Consider the following 23,341-nt stretch of genomic DNA (forward strand, 5'->3'; position numbering starts at 1 on the left):
TACGATTTTAAGAAATTCTTTGAAAGTTGTGAAACCTGATTTCTGATGGAATAAAAGTCCTGGAGGAGGAGGAGGAGGTAAAGCAGTGTGTAATACTACAGTAATGAACTACTTACAGAGGCTGGGGTCTTGAGTTGAGGCCATCTTCTCACCAGGTGAAGGGTCCCTCTTCTGGTCCAGCTGGTAGCTACTGGAGGGGGCTCTTCTGGATGGGCTGGAATGTACGGCTCTCACTTCCTGGTTAGGGAAAGAGAGGGAGGGAGGGAGGGAGGGAGGGAGGGAGGGAGGGAGGGAGGGAGGGAGGGAGGGAGGAGAGAGAGAGAGGAGGGGGAGGTGAGCACATTATCAGAGGAAACACCTGTGCTTTCCCAGAAGGGGGTGGTGATTGAGGTACAGGTCATAGCCCAATCGGCACACACACACAAGCTGGTATGCACACACACACACACACACACACACACATGCCTGTACACACACAGTACCAGTCTGAAAAATTATCCGCCCAGTGAGTGTTAGGTGTCATTGAACCCCTGGACACCAGTGGAACATTGTCGATGGTAGCGAGGATGTCTGTGTCTGTTGACTGGATGGCAAAGAAAACTCTGAACTTACAGTGCAAACACTGATGACCTTGACTGGAATGTGCAAAACAGGCATTGACTGGAAAGTTACAGCAAACAAATCCCTCCAGTGAATTTTAATTGGCAAACTCTTGGTGTGTGTAGCAGATTAAGGCATACTTCCATCTCCACCCTTCAACAGAATTGTAGGTTACACAACTACCGTGTTAGACAAAATGCAATATTATAATGCAAAACGTGTCTCGTTGTTAGTGGCATATCCTTGTGTTTCCTGAAGCGTTTCTTTGTCTAACATAGAAACCAGTAGACGAAGCACGCCTAGTTTTCTTGCAAATCAGCACTGTTTGGAACAAACACACCTATGTGTTGTTTTCCAGAAACTATTTGCAAATCAAATGTGTTCCCTGTGGTAATTCATCTACAGATTCCCAGCGGGACCTGGGGAAGAGTGACAACAAGCAAACAACAACACAAAGACACGGCAGACAACGCTCCCAAACACCTGCCACAATCAGAGAAATGCAAATCTGGGACACACACACACACAAAGACACAATGTATTTGAAGGGCATGTCCATGAGAGGAACAGCTTGTGCGGTGTGTCAAGGTGACAGGTCCAAAACAGCGTGAACAGAGTTAACCTGTGGTCTGCGTTCGTCGATTGACTGAATGTGGGATGTAGTCCCTCACACTTCAAGCTTTGTCAACAGCGATACTGTAGGTAACACCATGTAGCTGAACGCTCCATTCTAACACTGTAAAGCTCTAACCACTCCTCTCCTCAGGAAAGAGCTCCAAGCCTCCCACCGGATCGAGTTACGATTTATTTTGATGTCTCCCGTTATTTAATAATGATAAATAATAAGTCTATGACAGCGCTGTGTGTTGCTCCGGGGATGTTTAAGAGCGTCATTAGCTACAGTAGAACTGATGTTTGAACAGCATTTGTGTCTGTGAAGTGGGGATTGACGGTATAGAGAGGACTGTATGCTAATCTCGAGACGAGGGTTCCATTCAATCTAATACACAAGGGGATTTTGGAGTTAAATCTCCTATAAATAATAATGCTCCACTACAAACATGTTGGCACAGTGAGCTTATTTTACTGTTTACAACAATCCAGGTACACATTGTATCACAGCAAGCAAGTGGTGTATTCTAATAGATTTCATTGGATAGGGCCCACAGTCATGTTACCGGGCAGACTGGGCTGGAGCCCCTCTGTTGCTATTCAGCTCTGAGGTCAGATGTCAACCAACAGGGCAGGATGTAGAAAATCTGTATCAGTGGAGTGAGCATTTACATCACATAATATAGTCAGCAATCATATGACACATTTCTATACAAAACATGTCATATCTCTACTATGTATATATATGTACATGGTCATTCAGCAGTATCCTCATGTATTTCCTCAACCATTCCCATTAGAATAGATCAAATGCTTTCTGCTTTTCTCCACTATTATGCCACATCATCTCCTGTTCTGAAGAGGAATGGGGATCAGATAAGCCAGAGACAGGAGGCCATTTCCCAGGGCTCCTAGTTAGCCAGCTCTTGTCCTCCATATGTTCCCGTTGACCCTGCCACACCTTCCCCATCAGCCTTCCCCCGTCCAGCTTAGGGAATGACCCCCCTTACGCTCCCCTTGACAGACTGACATCGTTAATAAGGTACGTGCTTCAGGAAGTCTACCAGCCACAGAGACAATCCGCAGGGAAAATAGATAATCCTTTTAAGGGTGTCTCACTAATGAAATCAATGCCACCCATCCATGGTGGTCTATTTCATGTGTGAAATTAATGCTGATATGACAGCGTGCACAGTAAAATGCCGCGGCTGGTCGGACACATGTCAGGGGAAACAATGGTGATGAAATCCAGTTTATTATATGAAGCTGCAGATTGGGAAGTGACATCGCGACCCATTGTTTCCTATCACCTGTGGGTGCACTCATGGACAACCCTGCCTATTAAAATCTAGTAAAGTACGTCATACGGCAACTATAGGTGATCTCTCTCTCTCTCTCGCTCTCTCTCTCTCTCTCTCTCTCTCTCTCTCTCTCTGTGTCTGTATAGAAAAAGGAGTTCTGGCTGAGAGGATGGACTAGAAGGGGTTCCTGAGGGAAATGGCAGCTCACATGTGACTAGTTTCAGGAAACTAGGCGTATGTCGCCCGTCACTACTTCACAGGAGAGCCATTTGAACGTAAACTTTATTTTTAAATCAAAATGCATTTTTTGGCAGAAATGCCTTCTGGAACATGTCAACTTTCATGTGCCTTAATAACAAACTTGTATGCCATCTGTAAATACGAATAACATTGTTACATTTCGAGCCTAGTTGGTTTAGCCACGGAAAAAGACAGCAACCTTCCCACTAGCCCGTAGTATAAACCAGCCTTTAGTCTTGAAATCTTTGGTTGTTTAGTACTTAGCCTCACGTGAATCCTTAAAGATATGGGTGGGGCTAAAGCTTAAGAGGGTGTGAACGATGCTGAATGGGTGTAGACAAAGAAGAGCTCTCCAGTAGGTACCAAAACATTCAAGGGCCATTTTCTCAAAAGTGAGGTTACAAGTTTATCAACTTTCAAAGCAGAATTACTTTCCCATTGTTCCTCAACTGTAGTGTATGATATACCATTTTCTAGCTCTGAGTCTCTACTTTTATCCAATGTAAAAAACACAATTTCAAATTTTGCTACATAAGACCGAATCGAGCCGTTCGATCACATATGTGACTGACTCACCACTTGGAGGGATGCTTCGTTTCAAATTATGCACACACACACATCACCAAGCCTGATTGCCCCTGGCTAGGAGGCCTTATTGCTTTCCTGGCACAACATGAAGTGATATGAAGATGACTCATTAGGATCTACAGTTGATAGTCAAGACAGAGACAGACCATTAGACTGTAGTAGGAATCTGCCCTGCTGCTGGTTAAACCTTAAATCAATCCAATACTTTTCTAATCGATCCAATGTTTTGAGTTACAGCACCACAAAGTTTGCTGCACCTGAGCACATACCTGAAAAAGTTTGATTTCACTTTCTTATCCTCTTAGTGAAATAATAAAGCTGTAGTTTCTGGTTTGGAAGCTTTTGCTTAAACAACAGATACTTCCTGTATGTGAAGGTCATCCAGAGGCACTTAACAGACTCCAGAGTGTCTCATCCAAACCTTGGCAAGAGCTTCTCTTTCCATCTGAATTGTTTGTTTGCATCCAATGCCATAAGCTCTCCTCACAATCCAATAGTTTGCTATGAAAAATATTGTACAGCACAATTCTCTATTGACTCTCACCATTATAAGTAAAGACAGGCGCACTGAAATCCACCCACTTATATTTCAAGCACTCTCAAGCCGATCAGTCCCTACACCCAAACGAGGGCATTGCGTTCATCCACCTCTGGCCTGCTGGCTCCCCTTCCTCTGCGGAAGCATAGTTCCCGCTCAGCCCAGTCAAAACTGTTCACTGCTCTGGGACCCCAATGGCGCCAGGACAGCGGAGTCACTCACCACCTTCCGGAGACATTTGAAACCCCACCTCTTTAAGGAATACCTGGGATAGGATAAAGTAATCCTTCTACCCCCCCCTCCCTCTTAAAAAAAAAAAAAAAAAAGTCAAGTGGTTATCCCACTGGTTATAGGGTGAATGCACCAATTTGTAAGTCGCTCTGGATAAGAGCGTCTGCTAAATGACGTAAATGTAAATGTAAATGTAGCGAGGAGAGAAAGAGTGTCACGAGTTACAAAGCCAGAACCCAGAAGCAGACCAGGACAAGGTAAGTTGAAACGAAGGTGAGTGTTTATTTACAAATTCAAGAGTGATGCTGAATAATCCAGGGAACAGAGCGGGCGGCGTTGATTAGTTGTTGGGGGTGCAGTGGTTGATCCCATCATGGCTCGGCAGCCGCCGACCACCAGGCAGAGGTTGGATGAAGGTTCCGGACGAGTGACTGCAGATGGAACAAAACGGAGGTAAGTAAACAACAAACCAACAAGGTGCAAAAACAACAAAACTAACGCTAGAAGCTCTAAGACTGATACTCTGGTAAACCTACTGTTCATGGCTAACGATCCGGCAGGGAATGGATGTTAGGCCAGAGCCTAAGAAGGGTGATGATCAGGACCAGGTGTGCAGATTGCTGATGGGATGCAGGTGCGGAAATCAAGAGAGCTCCCCGGAGCGTTCCAGAACCCTCGGGAAACTGGAGATCCCGAGCAGAAAAACTAGTCCACAGACAGGACCCGACTCAGACTGCCGGGATCGTTACAGTACCCCCCCTCCGACGAACGCCACCGGGCGGACTCCCGGAGCGCCAGGATGGAGGCGGTAGAAGTCACGGATGAGGTCAGCATCTAGGATCTGTCGCCGCGGAATCCAACTCCTCTCTTCAGGACCATACCCCTCCCAGTCCACGAGATACTGGGAAACCCCGGCCCCGCCGTCTGGAATCCATGATGCGTCGCACCGTGTAGGCAGGACCACCTCCGATCATCCGAGGAGGAGGAGGAGGAGGCGGAGGAGGCAACAGAGGACTGAGGAAAACAGGCTTGAGGCAGGAGACATGAAAGGTGGGATGGACTCTGAGCGTCCTCGGGAGTTTGAGTCGAACTGCCACCGGATTGATCACCTTCTCCACCACAAACGGACCAATGAACTTCGGTAACAACTTCCTAGACTCAGTCCGTAAAGGAAGATCCCGTGTGGCCAACCAGACCCTATCTCCGATGGTGTAGGTGGGAGCGGGGATCCGGCGACGATTCGCCTGGAGCTGATACCGGTCCGAAACTCTAAGGAGTGCCTTTCTGGCCCGATGCCAGGTCCGGTGGCAACGACGAATATGGGCCTGAACAGAAGGCACTGAGAGCTCCTTCTCCTGAGAAGGGAACAAGGGAGGTTGGTAGCCATACAGGCACTGGAAGGGAGACATCCCAGTGGCAGATGTAGGGAGAGTATTGTGGGCATACTCAACCCAAGGCAACTGAGAGACCCAGGAGGTGGGGTTGGAAGAGGCCAGGCAGCGTAGCGTGGATTCCATCTTCTGGTTGGCTCTCTCCGCCTGACCATTAGATTGGGGGTGAAAACCAGATGTGAGACTGACTGTAGCTCCAATGGCCAAACAGAAGGACTTCCAGACAGCAGAGGTAAACTGAGGGCCACGGTCGGAAACGATATCACTGGGCAACCCGTGGACCCTGAAAACCTCCCTAACCAGGATCTCGGACGTCTCCGAGGCAGAGGGAAGCTTGGCAATTGGCACAAAGTGGGCGAACTTGCTGAATCTGTCCACGATAGTCAGAACGACCGTGTTCCCCTCAGAAGCGGGCAACCCAGTGACAAAGTCCAGGGCCAGATGCGACCATGGTCGCCGGGGAATAGGAAGGGGGGTGAAGTAGTCCAGAGCTGGGCCGATTGGTACCCTTATTCTGCGCACACACTGGACAGGCAGCAACATAACCCCGAGTATCCTCGGCCATGGCAGGCCACCAAAAACGTCTGCGAAGAAACGCCATCGTCCGAGCCACGCCAGGGTGACAAGCCATCTTGCTGGCGTGGGACCATTTGAGGACCGCAGGACGAACCGACTCAGGCACAAACAACCGACCGGGTGGACCGTTACCGGGACCGGGCTGCGTCCGAAGAGCCGCCATCACCTCCTCCTCAATCTTCCACCTAACAGCTCCCACGACGCAGTTCCGGGGGAGAATTGTCTCGGTCTTGGACCCACTCTCTTCCGTCTTGGAGAACATCCGAGACAAGGCGTCCGCCTTGCCGTTCTTAGATCCAGGTCGGAACGTCAGGGAAAAAATTGAATCGTCCGAAAAACAACGACCACCTGGCCTGACGGGAGTTGAGACGTCTAGCCGATTGCACGTAAGCAAGATTCTTGTGGTCAGTCCAGACAATAAACGGTTGCTCCGCCCCCTCCAACCAGTGGCGCCACTCCTCCAAGGCAAGTTTCACCGCGAGAAGCTCCCGGTTACCCACATCGTAATTCCTCTCCGCAGGCGAAAGGCGACGAGAGTAGTAGGCGCAGGGATGGAGTTTACTGTCCGTGGAGCATCGCTGCGACAGGATGGCGCCAACTCCCACATCAGACGCGGCCCACTTCAACGACGAACTGACGGGCCGTGTCCGGTTGAGAGAGAATCGGTGCGTTGGTGAATCGCCTCTTCAAATCCAGAAACGCTCGATCCGCCTCCGGATTCCACTTGAAGCTCCTGATACTGGAAGTCAAGGCAGTTAACGGAGCGGCCACACGGCTGTAATCCCGGATGAATCTGCGGTAGAAATTCGCAAACCCCAAAAATCTCTGGAGCTGCAATCTCGTACCGGGCTGGGCCCATTCCAGAACCGCTCTAACCTTCTCCTGGTCCATCCTAATCTCTCCCCTGGAGATGATGTACCCGAGAAAGGATGTCGTGTGGGCGTGAAACTCGCACTTCTCGGCCTTCACGAACAGGCGATTCTCCAACAATCGCTGCAGAACCTGCCGGACATGCTGGACGTGGTCGGAAGGTTCCTTCGAGAAGATCAGAATGTCATCCAGGTAAACAAACACAAAGAGACCGATCATATCTCTCAGGACGTCGTTCACCATACTCTGGAATACCGCTGGCGCATTGGTCAGTCCAAACGGCATCACCTGATACTCGAAGTGACCCATCGGTGTATTGAAACCCGTCAACCACTCGTCTCCCTCTCTGATCCGGACCATGTGATACGCATTGCGTAGGTCTAGCTTGGTGAACACCGTAGCACCCTGTAAGGAGTCGAAGGCAGAACTCATCAAGGGCAGGGGATACTTGTTCTTGACCGTGATGTCATTCAACCCCCGATAATCAATACACGGTCGAAGAGAGCCATCCTTCTTACCCACAAAGAAGAATCCTGCCCCCAGGGGTGATGACGAGGGACGAACGAGACCAGCAGCTAGGGACTCCTTGATGTAGGTCTCCAAAGCCTCACGTTCAGGGCGGGAGATACTGTATAACCTTCCCTTGGGGTAGACAGCTCCAGGGAACAGGTTGATGGCACAATCATATGGTCGGTGGGGAGGGAGTGACAGAGCCTTCTGCTTACTGAACACTTCCCCCAAATCGTGATATGTCTCGGGAACCAGGGACAAATCTGGGGGTTTAGCCTCAATCACCTGACTGGGAACCGAATGGGGACAGGCAGTCTTGAGACAGTTAGCATGACAATCAAGGCTCCAACTCGTTACCTTGCCCGTCACCCAATCGAACGTGGGATTGTGTTCCTTCAGCCAGGGGTATCCAAGGACCAGAGGAACATGGGAAGACGGCAGAATGAAGAATGAAATCATCTCCGAATGATTCCCCGACAACAGCATCTTAACCGGTTCAGTCCTCATCGTGATACGTGCCAGACTACTGCCGTTCAGAGTGGTCGCCTCAATGGCTTCCGGCAATTGCTCCTTGGAAAGCCCCAGCTGTTCCACCAACTCGGCATCAAGAAAGCTTCCATCGGCACCTGAATCGATAAAAGCGTTAATCGCTAAGCTCTGATTCCTGTTCACAAGGGTAGCCGGGAAACGGGGTCTGACAGAGGTACTGAGAGGTTGAAACTGGCTCGCTAAAAGTCCTCCCAACTTTAGCGAGCCGGGCAGTTTGACGACCGCCGAGAACAAGTGGAGATGTAATGTCCCGAGCTACCACAGTAGAGGCAGCAGTTGGTCTTACGTCTATGTTGACGCTCCTCCTTGGTTAACCCGTGCCGCCCCACTTGCATGGGTTCAGAATCGGAAGAGAGGACCTCTCCACTAATCCTTTGTGGTGGAGAATGATCGACGTGTTCTGGTCCACCACCCGACCCGACTGGGAACTGAGAAGCTGATCGATTGGACGGACCCCATTGCTTCTCCCTCCTTCGCTCTCGGACTCGATTATCCACCCGAATAGACAAGGCTACCAAGCTGTCCAGGTCACTAGGCTCCGGATAGGAGATCAACTCATCCTTGAGCTGCTCCGACAGACCCTGGTAAAAGGCCGCTTGCAGAGACTCCTCATTCCACCCACTCTCCACAGCCAACGTCTTGAACTCGATCACGAAGTCGGCCACGCTGCGAGTTCCTTGGCGAAGCGAAAACAGGCGCCTAGCTGCGTCCCTCCCTCGGACGGAATGGTCGAAGAGCTTCCTCATCTCGGCCGTGAACCCCTGGTATGAAGCCATGCAGGGATCCTGTCGTTCCCAAACGGCTGAAGCCCACTCCAGCGCTCGACCACGCAGCAACTCAATCACAAAGGCTATCCTAGCCTTGTCTGTGGCATAAGAGTAGGGCTGTAGATCGAACACTAATCCACACTGCATAAGGAAGGAACGGCATCTTCCCAGCTCCCCCTCATATTTATCCGGCGTCGGAACCTTGGGCTCACGGAAGGACACAGCTCCAGAAGCGGCAGGCGAGATGGGTGAAACCGGTAGTGGATCCTCCACCGGAAACTTGCGTTGGTTCTGGACCTCCGTCAGACCGGTAGAAAGGTTCCGAACTGACAACGCGATCTCCTGTAGTACCGTGCTATGATGGCCCAACATCTTCTCCTGATGGGTAATGGCATGGCGAACAGAGTCCAGGTCCGCTGGGTTCATTACTGGCCGGATCGTTCTGTCACGAGTTACAAAGCCAGAACCCAGAAGCAGACCAGGACAAGGTAAGTTGAAACGAAGGTGAGTGTTTATTTACAAATTCAAGAGTGATGCTGAATAATCCAGGGAACAGAGCGGGCGGCGTTGATTAGTTGTTGGGGGTGCAGTGGTTGATCCCATCATGGCTCGGCAGCCGCCGACCACCAGGCAGAGGTTGGATGAAGGTTCCGGACGAGTGACTGCAGATGGAACAAAACGGAGGTAAGTAAACAACAAACCAACAAGGTGCAAAAACAACAAAACTAACGCTAGAAGCTCTAAGACTGATACTCTGGTAAACCTACTGTTCATGGCTAACGATCCGGCAGGGAATGGATGTTAGGCCAGAGCCTAAGAAGGGTGATGATCAGGACCAGGTGTGCAGATTGCTGATGGGATGCAGGTGCGGAAATCAAGAGAGCTCCCCGGAGCGTTCCAGAACCCTCGGGAAACTGGAGATCCCGAGCAGAAAAACTAGTCCACAGACAGGACCCGACTCAGACTGCCGGGATCGTTACAAAGAGAGAGATGAGAGAGATAGTGAAGGTGTAAACTTGGCAGTAGAAAATTAACAACAATGATAAATGGTTTGATGAAGAATGCAAAATCCTAAGAAAGAAATTGAGAAACCTATCCAACCAAAAACATAGAGACCCAGAAAACCTGAGCCTACGCCTTCACTATGGTGAATCACTAAAACAATACACTATGGAAAAAGAAGGAACAGCACATCATAAATTAGCTCAATGTAATTGAAGAATCCATAGAATCTAACCACTTATGGTCAAATTGGAACACACTAAACAAACAAACCCAAAAAGGCCTATGGTGTTGATGGTATCCTAAATGAAGTGATAACATATACAGACCACAAATTCCAATTGGCTATACTTAAACTCTTTAACATCATCCTCAGCTCTGGCATCTTCCACAATATTTGGGGCGGCAGGTAGCTTAGTGGTTAAGAGCGTTGTGTCAGTAACCGAAAGGATGCTGGTTCTAATCCCCGAGCAGACTAGGTGAAAAATATGTCGATGTGCCCTTGAGCAAAGCACTTAACCCTAATTGCTCCTGTAAGTCGCTCTGGATAAGAGTGTCTGCTAAATTACTAAATAAAATATTTGGAACCAAGGACTGATCGCCCCAATCCACAAAAGTGGAGACAAATCCGACCCCAATAACTACCATGGGATATGCATCAACCGCAACCTTAGGGAAATCCTCTGCATTAACAGCAGACTCGTACATTTCCTCAGTGAAAACAATGTACTGAGCAAATGTCAAATAGGCTTTTTACCAAATTACCGTACGATCCCCGCACACCCTAATTGACAAACAAACAAACCAAATCAAAGGCAAAGTCTTCTCATGCTTTGTTGATTTCCAAAAAGCCTTTGACTCAATTTGGCATGAGGGTCTGCTATAAAATAAATAAATAAATCAGCTATATAATAATAAAATGGTGTTGGGGGGAAAATATTATAAAATCCATGTACACAAACAGCAAGTGCGGTTAAAACTGGCAAAAAACACATTTCTTTCCACAGGGCCGTGGGGTGAGACAGGGATGCAACTTGAGCCCCACCATCTTCAACATATATATCAACGAATTGCCGAGGGCACTAGAACAGACTGCAGCACCTGGCCTCACCCTACTAGAATCTGAAGTCAAATGTCTACTGTTTGCTGATGATCTGGTGCTTCTGTCCCCAACCAAGGAGGGCCTACAGCAGCACCTAGATCTTCTGCACAGATTCTGTCAGACCTGGGCCCTGAAGTAAATCTCAGTAAGACAAAAATAATGGTGTTCCAAAAAAGGTCCAGTTGCCAGGACCACAAATGCAAATTCCATCTAGATGCTGTTGCCCTAGAGCACACAAAAAACTATACATACCTCGGCCAAAACATCAGCACCACAGGTAACTTCCACAAAGCTGTGAACGATCTGAGAGACAAGGCAAGAAGGGCCTTCTACGCCATCAAAAGGAACATAAAATTCGACATACCAATTAGGATCTGGATAAAAATACTTGAATCAGTTATTACACACATTGCCACATTTTATGGTTGTGAGGTCTGTTGTCCGCTCACCAACCAAGAATTCACAAAATGGGACAAACACCAAATTGAGACTGCATGCAGAATTCTACAAAAATATAATCTGTGTACAACGTAAAACACAAAATAATGCATGCAGAGCAGAATTAGGCCGCTAATTATCAAAATTCAAAAAAGAGCCGTTAAATTCTACAACAACCTAAAAGGAAGTGATTCCCAAACCTTCCATGATAAAGCCATCACCTACAGAGAGATTAACCTAGAAAAGAGTCCACTAAGCAAGCTGGTCCTGGGGCTCTGTTCACAACACAAATACACCCCACAGAGCCCCAGGACAGCAACATCAACACAATTAGAGCCAACCAAATCATGAGAAAACAAGAACATAATTACTTGACACATTGGGAAGAATTAACAAAAAAAAATGAGCAAACTGGAATGCTATTTGGCCCTAAATAGAGGAGGAAAGCTTTGACTATGTACAGAGCATAGCCTTGCTATTGAGAGAGGCCGCCGTAGGCAGACCTGGCTCTCAGGAGAATACAGACTATGTGCACACTGCCCACAAAATGAGGTTGAAACTGAGCTGCACTTCCTAACCTCCTGCCAAATGTATGACCATATTAGAGACACATATTTCCCTCAGATTACACAGACCCACAAAAAATTTGAAAACAAATCCAATTTTGATAAACTCCCATATCTATTAGGTGAAATACCACAGTGTGCCATCACAGCAGCAAGATTTGTGACCTGTTGCCACAAGAAAAGGGCAACCAGTGAAAAACATAAATATGGGTTGTATTTACAATGGTGTTTGTTCATTTATTTTCCCTTTTGTACTTTAACTATTTGCACATCGTTACAACACTGTACATAGCCATAATATGACATTTGAAATGTCTCTATTCCTTTGAAACTTTTGTGAGTGTAATGTTTACTGTTCATTGCTGATTGTTTATTTCACTTTCGTTTCTTATCTATTTCACTTGCTTTGGCAATGTAAACATAAATCTCCCATGCCAATAAAGCCCTTTGAATTGAATTGAGAGAAAGATAGAGAGAGGTATACAGAGAGAGACAGAAAGGGAGTGAGAGAGAGAAAACAGAGAGTGAGAGATGAAACATACAGACCGGCATATAGTGGAGAGAAAGAGAGAGGCTGAGTAGAGAGAGAGAGTGTTGTGATGGAGTGGGCCCAGCTTGGCTGTGGCGTCTCCAAGCAGGTTTGAGATGATTAGGAGCCTCTGTCTCGCTGGGCCAGCTAACACACACAGAGAAGCTAAACAGTACTGTGTGCCAGACGGCCAGACGGCCAGACAGACAGACAGACTGCAGAAGTGTTTTATGAGGTGAAGAGGACTATTCTAGACACCAGGTGTCACACCCTGATCTGTTTCACCTGTCTTGTGCTTGTCTCCAGGTGTCGCCCATTTTCCCCATTATGTCCTTTGCATATATACCTGTGTTTTCTGTTTGTCTGTTGCCAGTTCGTCTTGTCTCGTCAAGCCTACCAGCGTTTTTCCCGTACTCCTGTTTTCTCTCTAGTCCCTGTTTTCTAGTTTTCCCGGTTTTGACCTCTGCCTGCCCTGACCCTGAGACTGCCTGCCGTTCTGTACCTTTTTTAAACTCTTGTCTGGATTACTGACCTCTGCCTGCCTTTGACCTGTTGTTTGCCTGCCCCCTGTTTTTGTAATAAACGTTTGTTACTTCGACACTGTCTGCATCTGGGTCTTATCCTGAGGTCTGATACCAGGCTTTATTGTTGTAAACACCTCTCACTCTAGCACACTCATCACAACACAGTACATCAAACCCAGAAAAGCCCCAGCAACAGTGGTGGGTTAGTGATGATGTAACACTCCTCTGAGTGTAGGCTACTTTTCACTGGATTTATGGAGGGTGTAGGAAGTACTCTGAAAAGGTTGTCAACGTAGATAGGACATGTATAATTATTTTTTCCACTGAACATTTCTGAGAGTGATGTATAGAGAGAGGGTCAGTGAGAAAGGGAGAACTGCAGAGTCAACATGAAAAAAATAGTGTGGTTCTGAAATGTGCTCGTCATGCTTCACCATAGATGGGACTTGTTTATGAAGTACATTTACCTGCTTGTTAAGTCCCCAGAACCAACATCACTCACTCTCTCTCTCTCTCTCTCTCTCTCTCTCTCTCTCTCTCTCTCTCTCTCTCTCTCTCTCTCTCTCTCTCTCTCTCTCTGACTAGGCCATTCTCTCCGCCTCGTCCCACTGGGGCTATGCGTAATGAATGCAAGTCATGTTTCACTCCCTTTCATCAGGCTCCTCAGCCTCCTAATGTTTGCTGAGTGATGCCAACTACCAACTCCATCCGACACTATTTATACGTACGAGTGACAGATCTAAACTGGTATATCCAGATCCTTCTCCATTTCCAGACACTGACTTTTGAAATAAGCTGATTCAGGGGCCCCTTGTTCATCAATGCTGATACAGTGTTCTGGGGATATAGGCCTAGTCTATATTTGTTTATATGGATATAGACAGGAGGAAGTAAAATAAACTAGCTGCGAGTGTGTCCTCAGTTTGACCCACAGTGCTGCTGTTAATGATTAAGCCGTTACTCAGAATACCGTTCGTTATCGAGTAAGTTATAAATAAAGCTTTAACGAATTTGGAAAAAAAATAGCATTTAATCTATTTCGCCATGGCAACCGTCACAGTAGCAGTCAGGTCTGTGTGAGGGGATGTTATAAATTACAGCGCTGTCTCAGAGCAATATCTACATAAATGATTAAACTGTAAGCCCTGTGGGTCGTGTGGTAATCCGTTAGCGTGCACGCTCCGATGCTGTTCTGGGTGTCATACTGTTGAGAAAAAAACCCACAGAATCCTGCTGGTGGTGGAGATGGGTGATGACGATAATGAAGATGACTGGTAAACAATAGGAAAGGAATGCTCATAATATGCAAATAACAGATAACTACAAAATGAATGCTTTAAGAAGGGAAACCCCCAATCAAATTCCCTACTCATACAGTATCTAGAATAGTACTTGTTTAAGGTCAAGTAAACGGAAATGGAAAGCCAGTTGAGGATGTGGCCTGGCCATTGGTTGACCTGTACAACAGATAAGTGCTGGTAATAACTGGACTGTGTGGCGTTCAGAGACCAACTCCTTTGTCATTGGGCCGTGTGGTTGGACTCATACAGCCGTGACACCATTAAATGATTTGAATCAGTGAAACTGAGACGAGGTGGAAGAGTCTCATAGAGCTAATGGAATTTTACAAGTGAGCCATTGAGCCATGAGGGCCGGGCTGGGCTGGACAAGAGAGGGCTGGAAGAATGGGTCAGAATGAAGGGGTTTTGGTATGGATGTTAGTAAGCTGTAGCCTCAATGTCAACATAACATTCATCATTTGGAGCTTTAGAAGAGGCTCTCAAACCTGTTTGCTAAATACCACTTCCTGTCAACCAGGGCAGCCAATGAAATGACAGTAAACACAATTGACTAACCCCTAAATATAACATGCAAGCGTCCACGTGATGTTGTGTCAAGTGTCAAGTTACCTAGCTGAAAATTCTGCATATGGGACACATTAAGCAATGTTCAAAGCCTCCATAAAAATAAAAGGACAATCATGCTTTTGCAATACATCCAACACAGTACAGAGGTACGGTAGCTACTGAAGTTGTGAAAATCAACCTAAGCTCCCATGTACATTTCCAACCGCACATTCCACCATCTGAATGCGTGCAGACGCCTCACATTTAAGTATTCAACTGGCCTTCAGGATATGTCACATTTAAAGCCACCCATGACATCAAGCTTTATCATTCACAGTGGGCTGTATATTTAGAGTCTGGGTGTCCCTTGAAGTCGTGAGGTGAGGATGGGGAGTGGGCTATCTATCTCAGCCCCCTAGGACCTCCAAAAACAAACTACCCGAGATTAACTCCCTGGTGAAATAACAGGACAATGACACAGGACATGCCATGGTGTGGTGACATAGATTCTATCTCTGTGGAGTGATACATGCTGTATGACTTTGGTTCTATTTATTCATTATAGTCCTACCTGTTTTGTCATGAATATTTATGGTTTGCGTTTGGATTAATGATACAGTGTTATTTGGGTTGTTAACTGGATTCGTTCTGACATTCGTTATTTCTTGTTTATTATTATTATTTTGACATTTTTGCTGCACTGTTAGGAGCTAGTAACACAAGCCTTTCGCTGAACCCGGTATTACATCTGCTAAACTATGTACAGTACACGACCAATAAACTTTGATTTGATTTGATTAAACAGCTAAGACATTTATAAACGCTTTAGTGTGTAGCACTTTTGTTTATCATTTATAACAAATGTAATATTTAATTAAAATCTAAATATCAGATGATAATGAAAACGTTGATATTCCTCCTCAATGATGTGCATTAAAACAGCACATGTTAAAACAGCACTAATTATTAAGAAGAGGCAATATGGCGATGTCTCTATAGTCACACTAAATGTGTATATGACGTGTGAATATATATATATATATATATATATGTATTTACACATCGATCCCTGAGGACATCTCATTAGGATAGCATGATGATTAAGCTGAAGCAGGACTAATTGGTGTCTTCCAGACATTTGATTGCCCCCCTCTGGTTGGGACTGGTAACGACATCTGATTCCACTGTAAACCAGTACAGGGAACCCGTGCATATGTGAGTGCGTGAGGGCAGGCGTATGTGTGTTACACAACCAGGGCCAGACAGACCATGTAAGCATAAACAGAAGGGGGTCGGCTAGACAGCTAGTCTACTCCAGCAAAAAAGGAGCTCTTCGCTCTGAACGTAAACTATTGCATCACTCCACATCTGTGGATAATGGAAACATAGCCTGTCCTCTACAGTGGAATCAGTGAAGCTTTGGTGCTACTTGTACGATCACCCCGCGATGATCCATTCTCCATTGTTATGTCTAACCTCTCAATGACATCCCAGGCATTCCACTGTATAAATAATAAAATATCCCACCAAAGCTGACGTTTTTTTTAAATATGATTTACAACCCTTCAGATAAGGCTAGAGACAGTCATGTTTTATAGTGAGCTGCAAACCTTTTCTTCTGTGAATTGTGAACACTGGCTTTTGTTAGACGACTAAAACAGAGATAAGAAGGTGACCTTCCCGTTATCTGTGAATACTGTGTGGCTGACAATGCTATTAGAAACCAGAGTGAAACAGAGACAAATTAACAGTCAAATGATTGTGCTTCATTCAAGTCTCCTTAAAATAATGTTCTAAAGGTGTATTAATCAAATATTAATATACCGCTTTATTGTTTCTCAGGTCACCTTGCCCCAAAACGGGACAGAATTAATCTGATTTGGGGGAATAAAAAGCACTTTAACACCACGGGCACACAGAACGAAAATTAAAAACGAGAATGAAATCTTCTAGAGAGGAAAATGAAAGGAATCTGATCTAATTAACATTCATTGAGAATCAAATGTCAAATAGAAAGGTCAGCTTATATATGATTCAAAGGAAGAATGAAATAGTGACAAGTATCCGTGTTCTCAAAGTTAAGATTCAAGATAATGACAGAAAGATTTTGATCATGGATAATAAAGGATGAATTCCAAATGGGTGTCAAAGAGTAAAAGCAAGGCTTTATTTCCTTGACATGAATGATGAAATAGGAGAAGGATTGAGAGTCGTCATATTGGATCCCTATAGAAAGACAAGCAGTTCAGCGTTAGTATATCACAACAGTACAGTAGATAAACCACCATTGTATGGAGATTGGGGGTGGCAGGTAGCCTAGCGGTTAAAAGCATGGGGCCAGTAACCAAAAAGTCGCTGGTTTGAATCCCCGTGCTGACGAGATTAAATATCTGTCGAAGTGCCCTTGAGCAAGGCACTTAACCCTAATTGTTCCTGTAAGTCGCTCTGGATAAGAGCATCTGCTAAATGACTGAAATTCATTTTAGCCTTAGAAGTGCTAACCTACATCGTCTCAGTCTCATCAAGAATGTTAGTCAGCTCATGTCAACGGAATAAAATAATTAGTCTTTGAATCAAAACTATGTTAGAAGCAAATGGCTCCTAAATGTATTATAGGACAAGGTCCATTGGGGAATAGCTGAACTCTGTTCTTATCAGGATGTGTTTGGTTTGTTATGGCTTTGTTCCACTCTGTCTCGCCACACTAGTCTAAATATACTTAACGAGGCTTAACTTTCCCCAAAATACAACATTTCACTCAGTACCAGATGAAGTTTTTACTGTGTATTTGAGACATAGCCAGTTATTCTGAGCCAAAGAATGTCTGCGAAAGATTGCATCTTTTGGACCTTTGGCATCAGTGGTTCAGTGTTGTGGTCGCAGCAAACTACAGTAATCTGAGAAACATTTCACATTTCCTTTCACATCTTTAGTCATTCACTCTCCCTCTCCCTCCCCAAGCCCAACCTCCTTCCCACCTCTCTCTCTCTCTCTCTCTCTCTCTCTCTCTCTCTCTCTCTCTCTCTCTCTCTCTCTCTCTCTCTCTCTCTCTCTCTCTCTCTCTCTCTCTCAATTCAATTCAATTCAATTCAATTTAAGGGCTTTATTGGCATGGGAAACGTATGTTACCATTGCCAAAGCAAGTGAAGTAGATAGTAAACAAGTGAAATAAACAATAAATATTAACAGTAAACATTACACTCAGAAGTTTCAAAAATAATAAAGACATCTCTCTCATGATTTTAACCAATGAGGTCACTTTTGCTGACTTCACCTTCCTCTTTGTGATCTGAAGCAACACCAGAACCCACAGATCCACATAAGAAGACAGACAGCAGGACCCAGTCCAGAACTCTAACTACGACAGGCATAATCCAGTTCCCTATAGAGCCACGTCTCCACTCTGCCTGCGCTCCCATCTGACCTGAGGCAGGCTGGCAGTATCTAAAGGCCCTCCACTCCCCCGTTGTCGACATACCAATTACAGGGTTATTTTAAAAATACAGCTTAACCATAAATCCCCAGGAATAGGCCTTAAATAACACAGTTTGGAATAAGCCCCGTCGTCTGTGCATGGCACTGCACTGCACAGGCTGCATGTGCCACCTACTGGTTTCAGCTCACAGTCGGCAGACTCGAGAGACACCATACTGAAGCTGTGCTGCCGCCTCAAGACCTCTAAAAACTACAGAGCTGGGACTACTGTATGTTTATTATGAGTAGGGCTCAGAGTTTTCCCTGATCATGAGCTAACTAGGAACCGGGAACAACTCTGGGCCCTAATTATAGACTATGGTCAGGTGACAAATCATCTGGTTATGAAGTAGTCAGGGCTACTATGAGTCCCACAACTAAGCAACCAAAGCCAGTGAGCTCACTGAATTGGTAAATAAGAAGTTAGTCAGTATCAGAATGGGTGATTAATAATACCCTGGTCTTAAATACATACAAAACTAAAAGCATTGTATTCGGTTCAAAACATTTTCTAAAACCTAAACTTCAACTGGAGTTGTGCTTGAAGTGTGTGACCATTGAGCAAGTTGAGGAAGCTAAACTTCTAGGTATAACATTGGATGGTAAATTATCATGGTCAAGGCATGATGGGCTCCCGAGTGGCGCAGCGGTCTAAGGCACTGCATCTCAGTGATTGAGGTGTCACTACAGACCCCCTGGTTCGATTCCAGGCTGTATCACAACCAGCCATGATTGGGAGTCCCATAGGGCGGCGCACAATTGACCCAGCGCCGTCCAGGTTTGGCAGGTGTAGGCCGTCATTGTAATTAAGAATTTGTTCTTAACTGACTTGCCTAGTTAAATAAAGGTAAAATATTGAAGGGGAGGGGTATGTCTGTTATGAAAAGATGCTCTGCGTTTTTGACCCAAAAATCAACTGTACTAGTTGTTCAGGCTCTGGTCTTGTTCCATCTTGATTACTGTCTGTAAGTTAAGTTAAGTGCAGTAAAGAAAGACCAAGCAAAGTTGAAACTGGCTCAAAACAGAGCAGCACACCTTGCCCTTAACTGCACATACAGAACTAACATCAACAACATGCATGCCAGTCTTTCCTGGTTGAGGGTTGACGAGAGATTAACTAAGTATTACTGTGATGAAAATTCCAGATTGTCTGCATAATCAAATAACATTCAGCTCAGACACCCATACATACCCCACAAGACATGCCACCAGGGGTCTCTTCACAGTCCCCAAGTCCAAAACGAATTCACGACAACACACAGTAATATACAGAGCCATGAATGCATGGAACACCCTTCCATCTCCAATTACTCAAGCAAACAGTAAAAAATTATAAAACAACATCTCATGGCAAAATAGGAACTGTGAAATGACATACAAACACACCCACACACACAGACACACTCTATCACACAAAATCTACACACACATTATTGTTTAGTAGTATTGTTTGTATATTGTTGTATTTTACATTTGTGTGACTGTTCTTGTCTATCAGTGTATCAGTGTTTTGTTACATGCTTTGTGTTTTGTGTGGACCCCAGGAAGAGTAGCTGCTGCTTCGGCAAAAGCTAATGGGGATCCGAATAAACCAATAAACCAATAAGCTCTGTCAGTGTATTGATATAGTTTATAAATAACTGAACTGCCTTCAGGTGGTTGACACTGAGACATGGTAATTTCCTTTGTTTACAGCATGATTAAGTTCCCTTTACAACTCTCAAGAGGACAGTAGTACCATGGCCGTGGCTGAGCAACATCAATTGTGTATATAGGCTACACTTTATAGACAAGAGAATGGACTAGAGATCAATACAGATCTCTCAGTGCAGCTAATGGTGAGAGTTCACTCATTTCTCTCACTTTTTCTGTGCTCTTCATGCCATCTGCTGGTACCTTATATATTCACTAAGGATATTATGATAATATGTTATTATAGTTTTGATTAAACCGATCGAATCTGCAGGGGATATTTGGCATTACGAACACATCATGGCCAGATTTGGGAAGAATATGGTTGACATCATGACGGTGTTAAAACTAACTAAGAGAATTACTAGGTCAGATGTACCATTGGTTGGGCAATGGTAGACATTTGGCTGTGGGATGCTTTCCCAAAAATGACCCACTTTGCTTCCAAGTGTGTTAGATTTTCCTCTTAGACTAGCCAGCTGTAATTTGATGGAAAACCAGGCAGTGAGGTGATGAGTCAATCGGCCTCGACTTCAGCGAAAAAGGAAGACGCAAGCACTTTTACCAGAGTCAACAAACTTTGTGTAATCCCTTTGCCAAAGGCTGAATCATATTTCTCTTGCTTTTCAGTATATATATATATTTTTAAAGATGCCTTTTAAAACACCATTTGTCTAGAGAGAAGACGCTCAAAGTATTCTTGTTCATGTCTTTGTAACAATACTCCTAACCCCTAGACTGTGCACTGGTATCCACTGCTCTTTGAAACATACTTTCTATCCCCTTTCATCTTGTTCAATCTTGCCAATTTAAACCACTAAATAGTGCATTTTCTAACTGTGTAAACCAAATGCAATGAAAAGAGGGGGCAAAATACTGAAACCAAGTGCTATGCCAGAGGTTTTCTATTTGTCAGTGGTCACATAGAAGGCTTTCACAGGATCTCACATAGCGAACCTGGAACTAGAATAGACGTATTTATGGAATTAAGTGAGAGACGCATCAAGAACACAAAAAGGAGCAGCAGCTGATGTTTTTGAAAGGTGTGATGCCAACGGTCACCAGACCTCCCTCTATCTACACTGATACTCTGTTTACCGTCGTTCAGAAACTAGAGACAGATGCATTACAAGTATGACAAAATCTACACTGAACCTACTTCAGTGAACTTACTTTTTGAACTTTCCACAAAGGTTTTATTCAGTTTCTCACAATAAATGTAGCACATAATTGCCCATCAGTTGGTTCTTTCCCAAACAGTCCATGGAAAGAGCGCTTTGGGACACAGTAAGTTAGGGCACTGTTTGGCAAAAACATTCAATTCACATAAAGCTGTATTGTATAATAAACAAAGCAGTGTACTTACGCTGTTGGCTGTTCCCGGGGGCTTCTCAAACATCCTCTTCAGGCTACTCAGAGGGATGTCAAACCTCTCAATGGACTTGGAAGCCTGGAGGTCCTCCCGGAGTACTTGTTCGTCCGTGCCGTCTGCCTGAGGGCCAGGGAGATACGGCGAGGAGGAAACGGAGCCCGAGGTCGCCAATGACTCGCCACTCACCACCTCCAACTCCTCTCCATTTCCTGATTGAATTTCCATTGTTGTGGAAACCGTATCCCCCCCGTTCTTTCCTCCGGGCAGGAGCGTACAGGGGAAGTCTATTGTATGACTGAGAGGTAAAAGGGGGAGAAAGGAAGAGAGAGAAAAATAGGTATTGTGAGTGAGAGAAAGAGAGTAAGAGGAGTAGATGGCTACGGTGCCTTTCTCTGATCTGTTCTGAGGATGACCCTGTGGCTGCTCTAGACACAGCAGGCTGATAGATGGTACAGAGAGGCTGGCCTTCAGAGGAGAGAGGGAGAGGAAAGAGAAAACGTTTTTCCCAGTGACACAGTTTTGGGTATTGGACGCAGCTCACAGTAACGTAAGCTACAGAGCTATGATAAATAAATATTCACTTTAGAGAGAGAGACAGGGAGAGACAAAGAGAGACATAGAGAGAGAGAGAGAGAGAGAGAGAGAGAGAGAGAGAGAGAGAGAGAGAGAAGAGAGACCAACATAAGACCTACTCTATAAATGTAATAATTACACTAATATAAGTATTATAGCCTACCTTTCAGTATAATCCTGAGGCAAGGAACTCCAGAATCCAGTTTAGACTGAACAGCCCCCTTTCTCCCTCCCTCCGTCAGTACCACCCAGGCCAGGCTGACAGGAAACAGTTGAGACATAGGGTTGACCACGTCTCCACCCTCACACTGCCCAACCCCAGCCCTGGCCTTGGCTGGCTCCAATCCCATTATTCCTGAACAAATCATGGAAGCTCCGTCACAATTAACCTCCCACCCCAGCCGCCAGTGTGATGGTTGTTTTATTGTTCATTTCATTAACACTTACTGCCCTTCCTTTCCTTGTGAGAGTTTTAATTAATTGGGCACGGCTAAAGGTTTGTTTACACAATTGGAGCACTACTTTTCTACTATTTTTCTTTGTCCCCCGTAACATTAATGGTGGCTCTCACAGCGTTGCATTGAACATTTTTTTGTGTCAAGTCAAGGGCCTTTCAGTGTGGGGACTTCATGCTGTGTGAGCGTATGCTAACTGTACTGTAAGGTTTTGCTGGGTTTTCTGAATGAGATTAAGCACTGAATCGTCAATCATGTGATATGAATTTAACTACTTATGTATAGGTTGTGAAATCTGCCAAGGCAACTCTGTGGTCCTCTCAGGTATGTCAAAATGACTTTTTTAAAGCAATAAGATTTCAAAGAGTATCTTGGTAACTGTCCCAGATATTACTTTATAATCCTGTACCCCAAGAAGACCATAAAGAAAAGAGGGAGAGAGGCAGAGAGAGAGAGAGAGAGAGAGAGAGAGAGAGAGAGAGAGAGAGAGAGAGAGAGAGAGAGAGAGAGAGAGAGAGAGAGAGAGAGATGGAGGTTGCATCATTGTCTGTTAAAAATAGCATTCTAGTTACACTTCTAAAGAGCAGATCTATGTTCAAATACTATTTAGGGTATTTCAATTACTTTCAAAGACATTTGGAAGTAAGTAGATATTTTTCATTTGAAAAGACAAGTAGTTGAATATTGGAATGTATTTGAAAATACACTTAGAAAGTATTTGAAAATATTCAAATACACTGACTCAAATACACTCCCATGCATTTAACCCAGGATTTGAAAATAGCATTTGAAATAAGAATTTGAAAATACTTTCAAATAGTAGGCTATTTATAGGAAATTATTTGAAAATACTTTCAAATACTTCCAATAGAAGTAGTTGATTCGGGCCACATTATTAGAAAATACTCAAATCCCAAAAATGAGAAGGGGAACAAATATAAAATGTTATTAGTGAGTCTAGTTGTTCAGCTAGTCGTTCGTCTAGTCGTTCAGC

General features: G+C 45.0%; 1 protein-coding gene across 3 annotated transcripts in view; it reads right to left on the reverse strand.

Annotated features, from left to right (window-relative positions):
• The window catches only part of LOC121558117 (xin actin-binding repeat-containing protein 2-like), a 49,354-nt gene extending 27,210 nt beyond the window's left edge, over window positions 1–22,144 (reverse strand). For 2 of the 3 annotated variants that reach the window (XM_041871602.2, XM_045225533.1), the window contains exons 1-2: window positions 21,314–21,890; window positions 117–237 (exon numbers count right to left, since the gene is read on the reverse strand). In XM_041871602.2, the coding sequence (XP_041727536.2) occupies window positions 117–237; window positions 21,314–21,544 (352 nt within the window). In that variant the 5' untranslated portion in view covers window positions 21,545–21,890. Of the gene's footprint in view, window positions 1–116; window positions 238–21,313; window positions 21,891–22,055 lie in introns of those variants that run through there. The other variant, XM_045225534.1, reaches the window with a different exon arrangement.
• Between the last annotated feature and the right edge of the window lie 1,197 nt (window positions 22,145–23,341).

This window comes from Coregonus clupeaformis, chromosome 16, assembly GCF_020615455.1.
Source record: "Coregonus clupeaformis isolate EN_2021a chromosome 16, ASM2061545v1, whole genome shotgun sequence".
In the NCBI taxonomy this organism is placed as follows: Eukaryota; Metazoa; Chordata; class Actinopteri; order Salmoniformes; family Salmonidae; genus Coregonus; species Coregonus clupeaformis.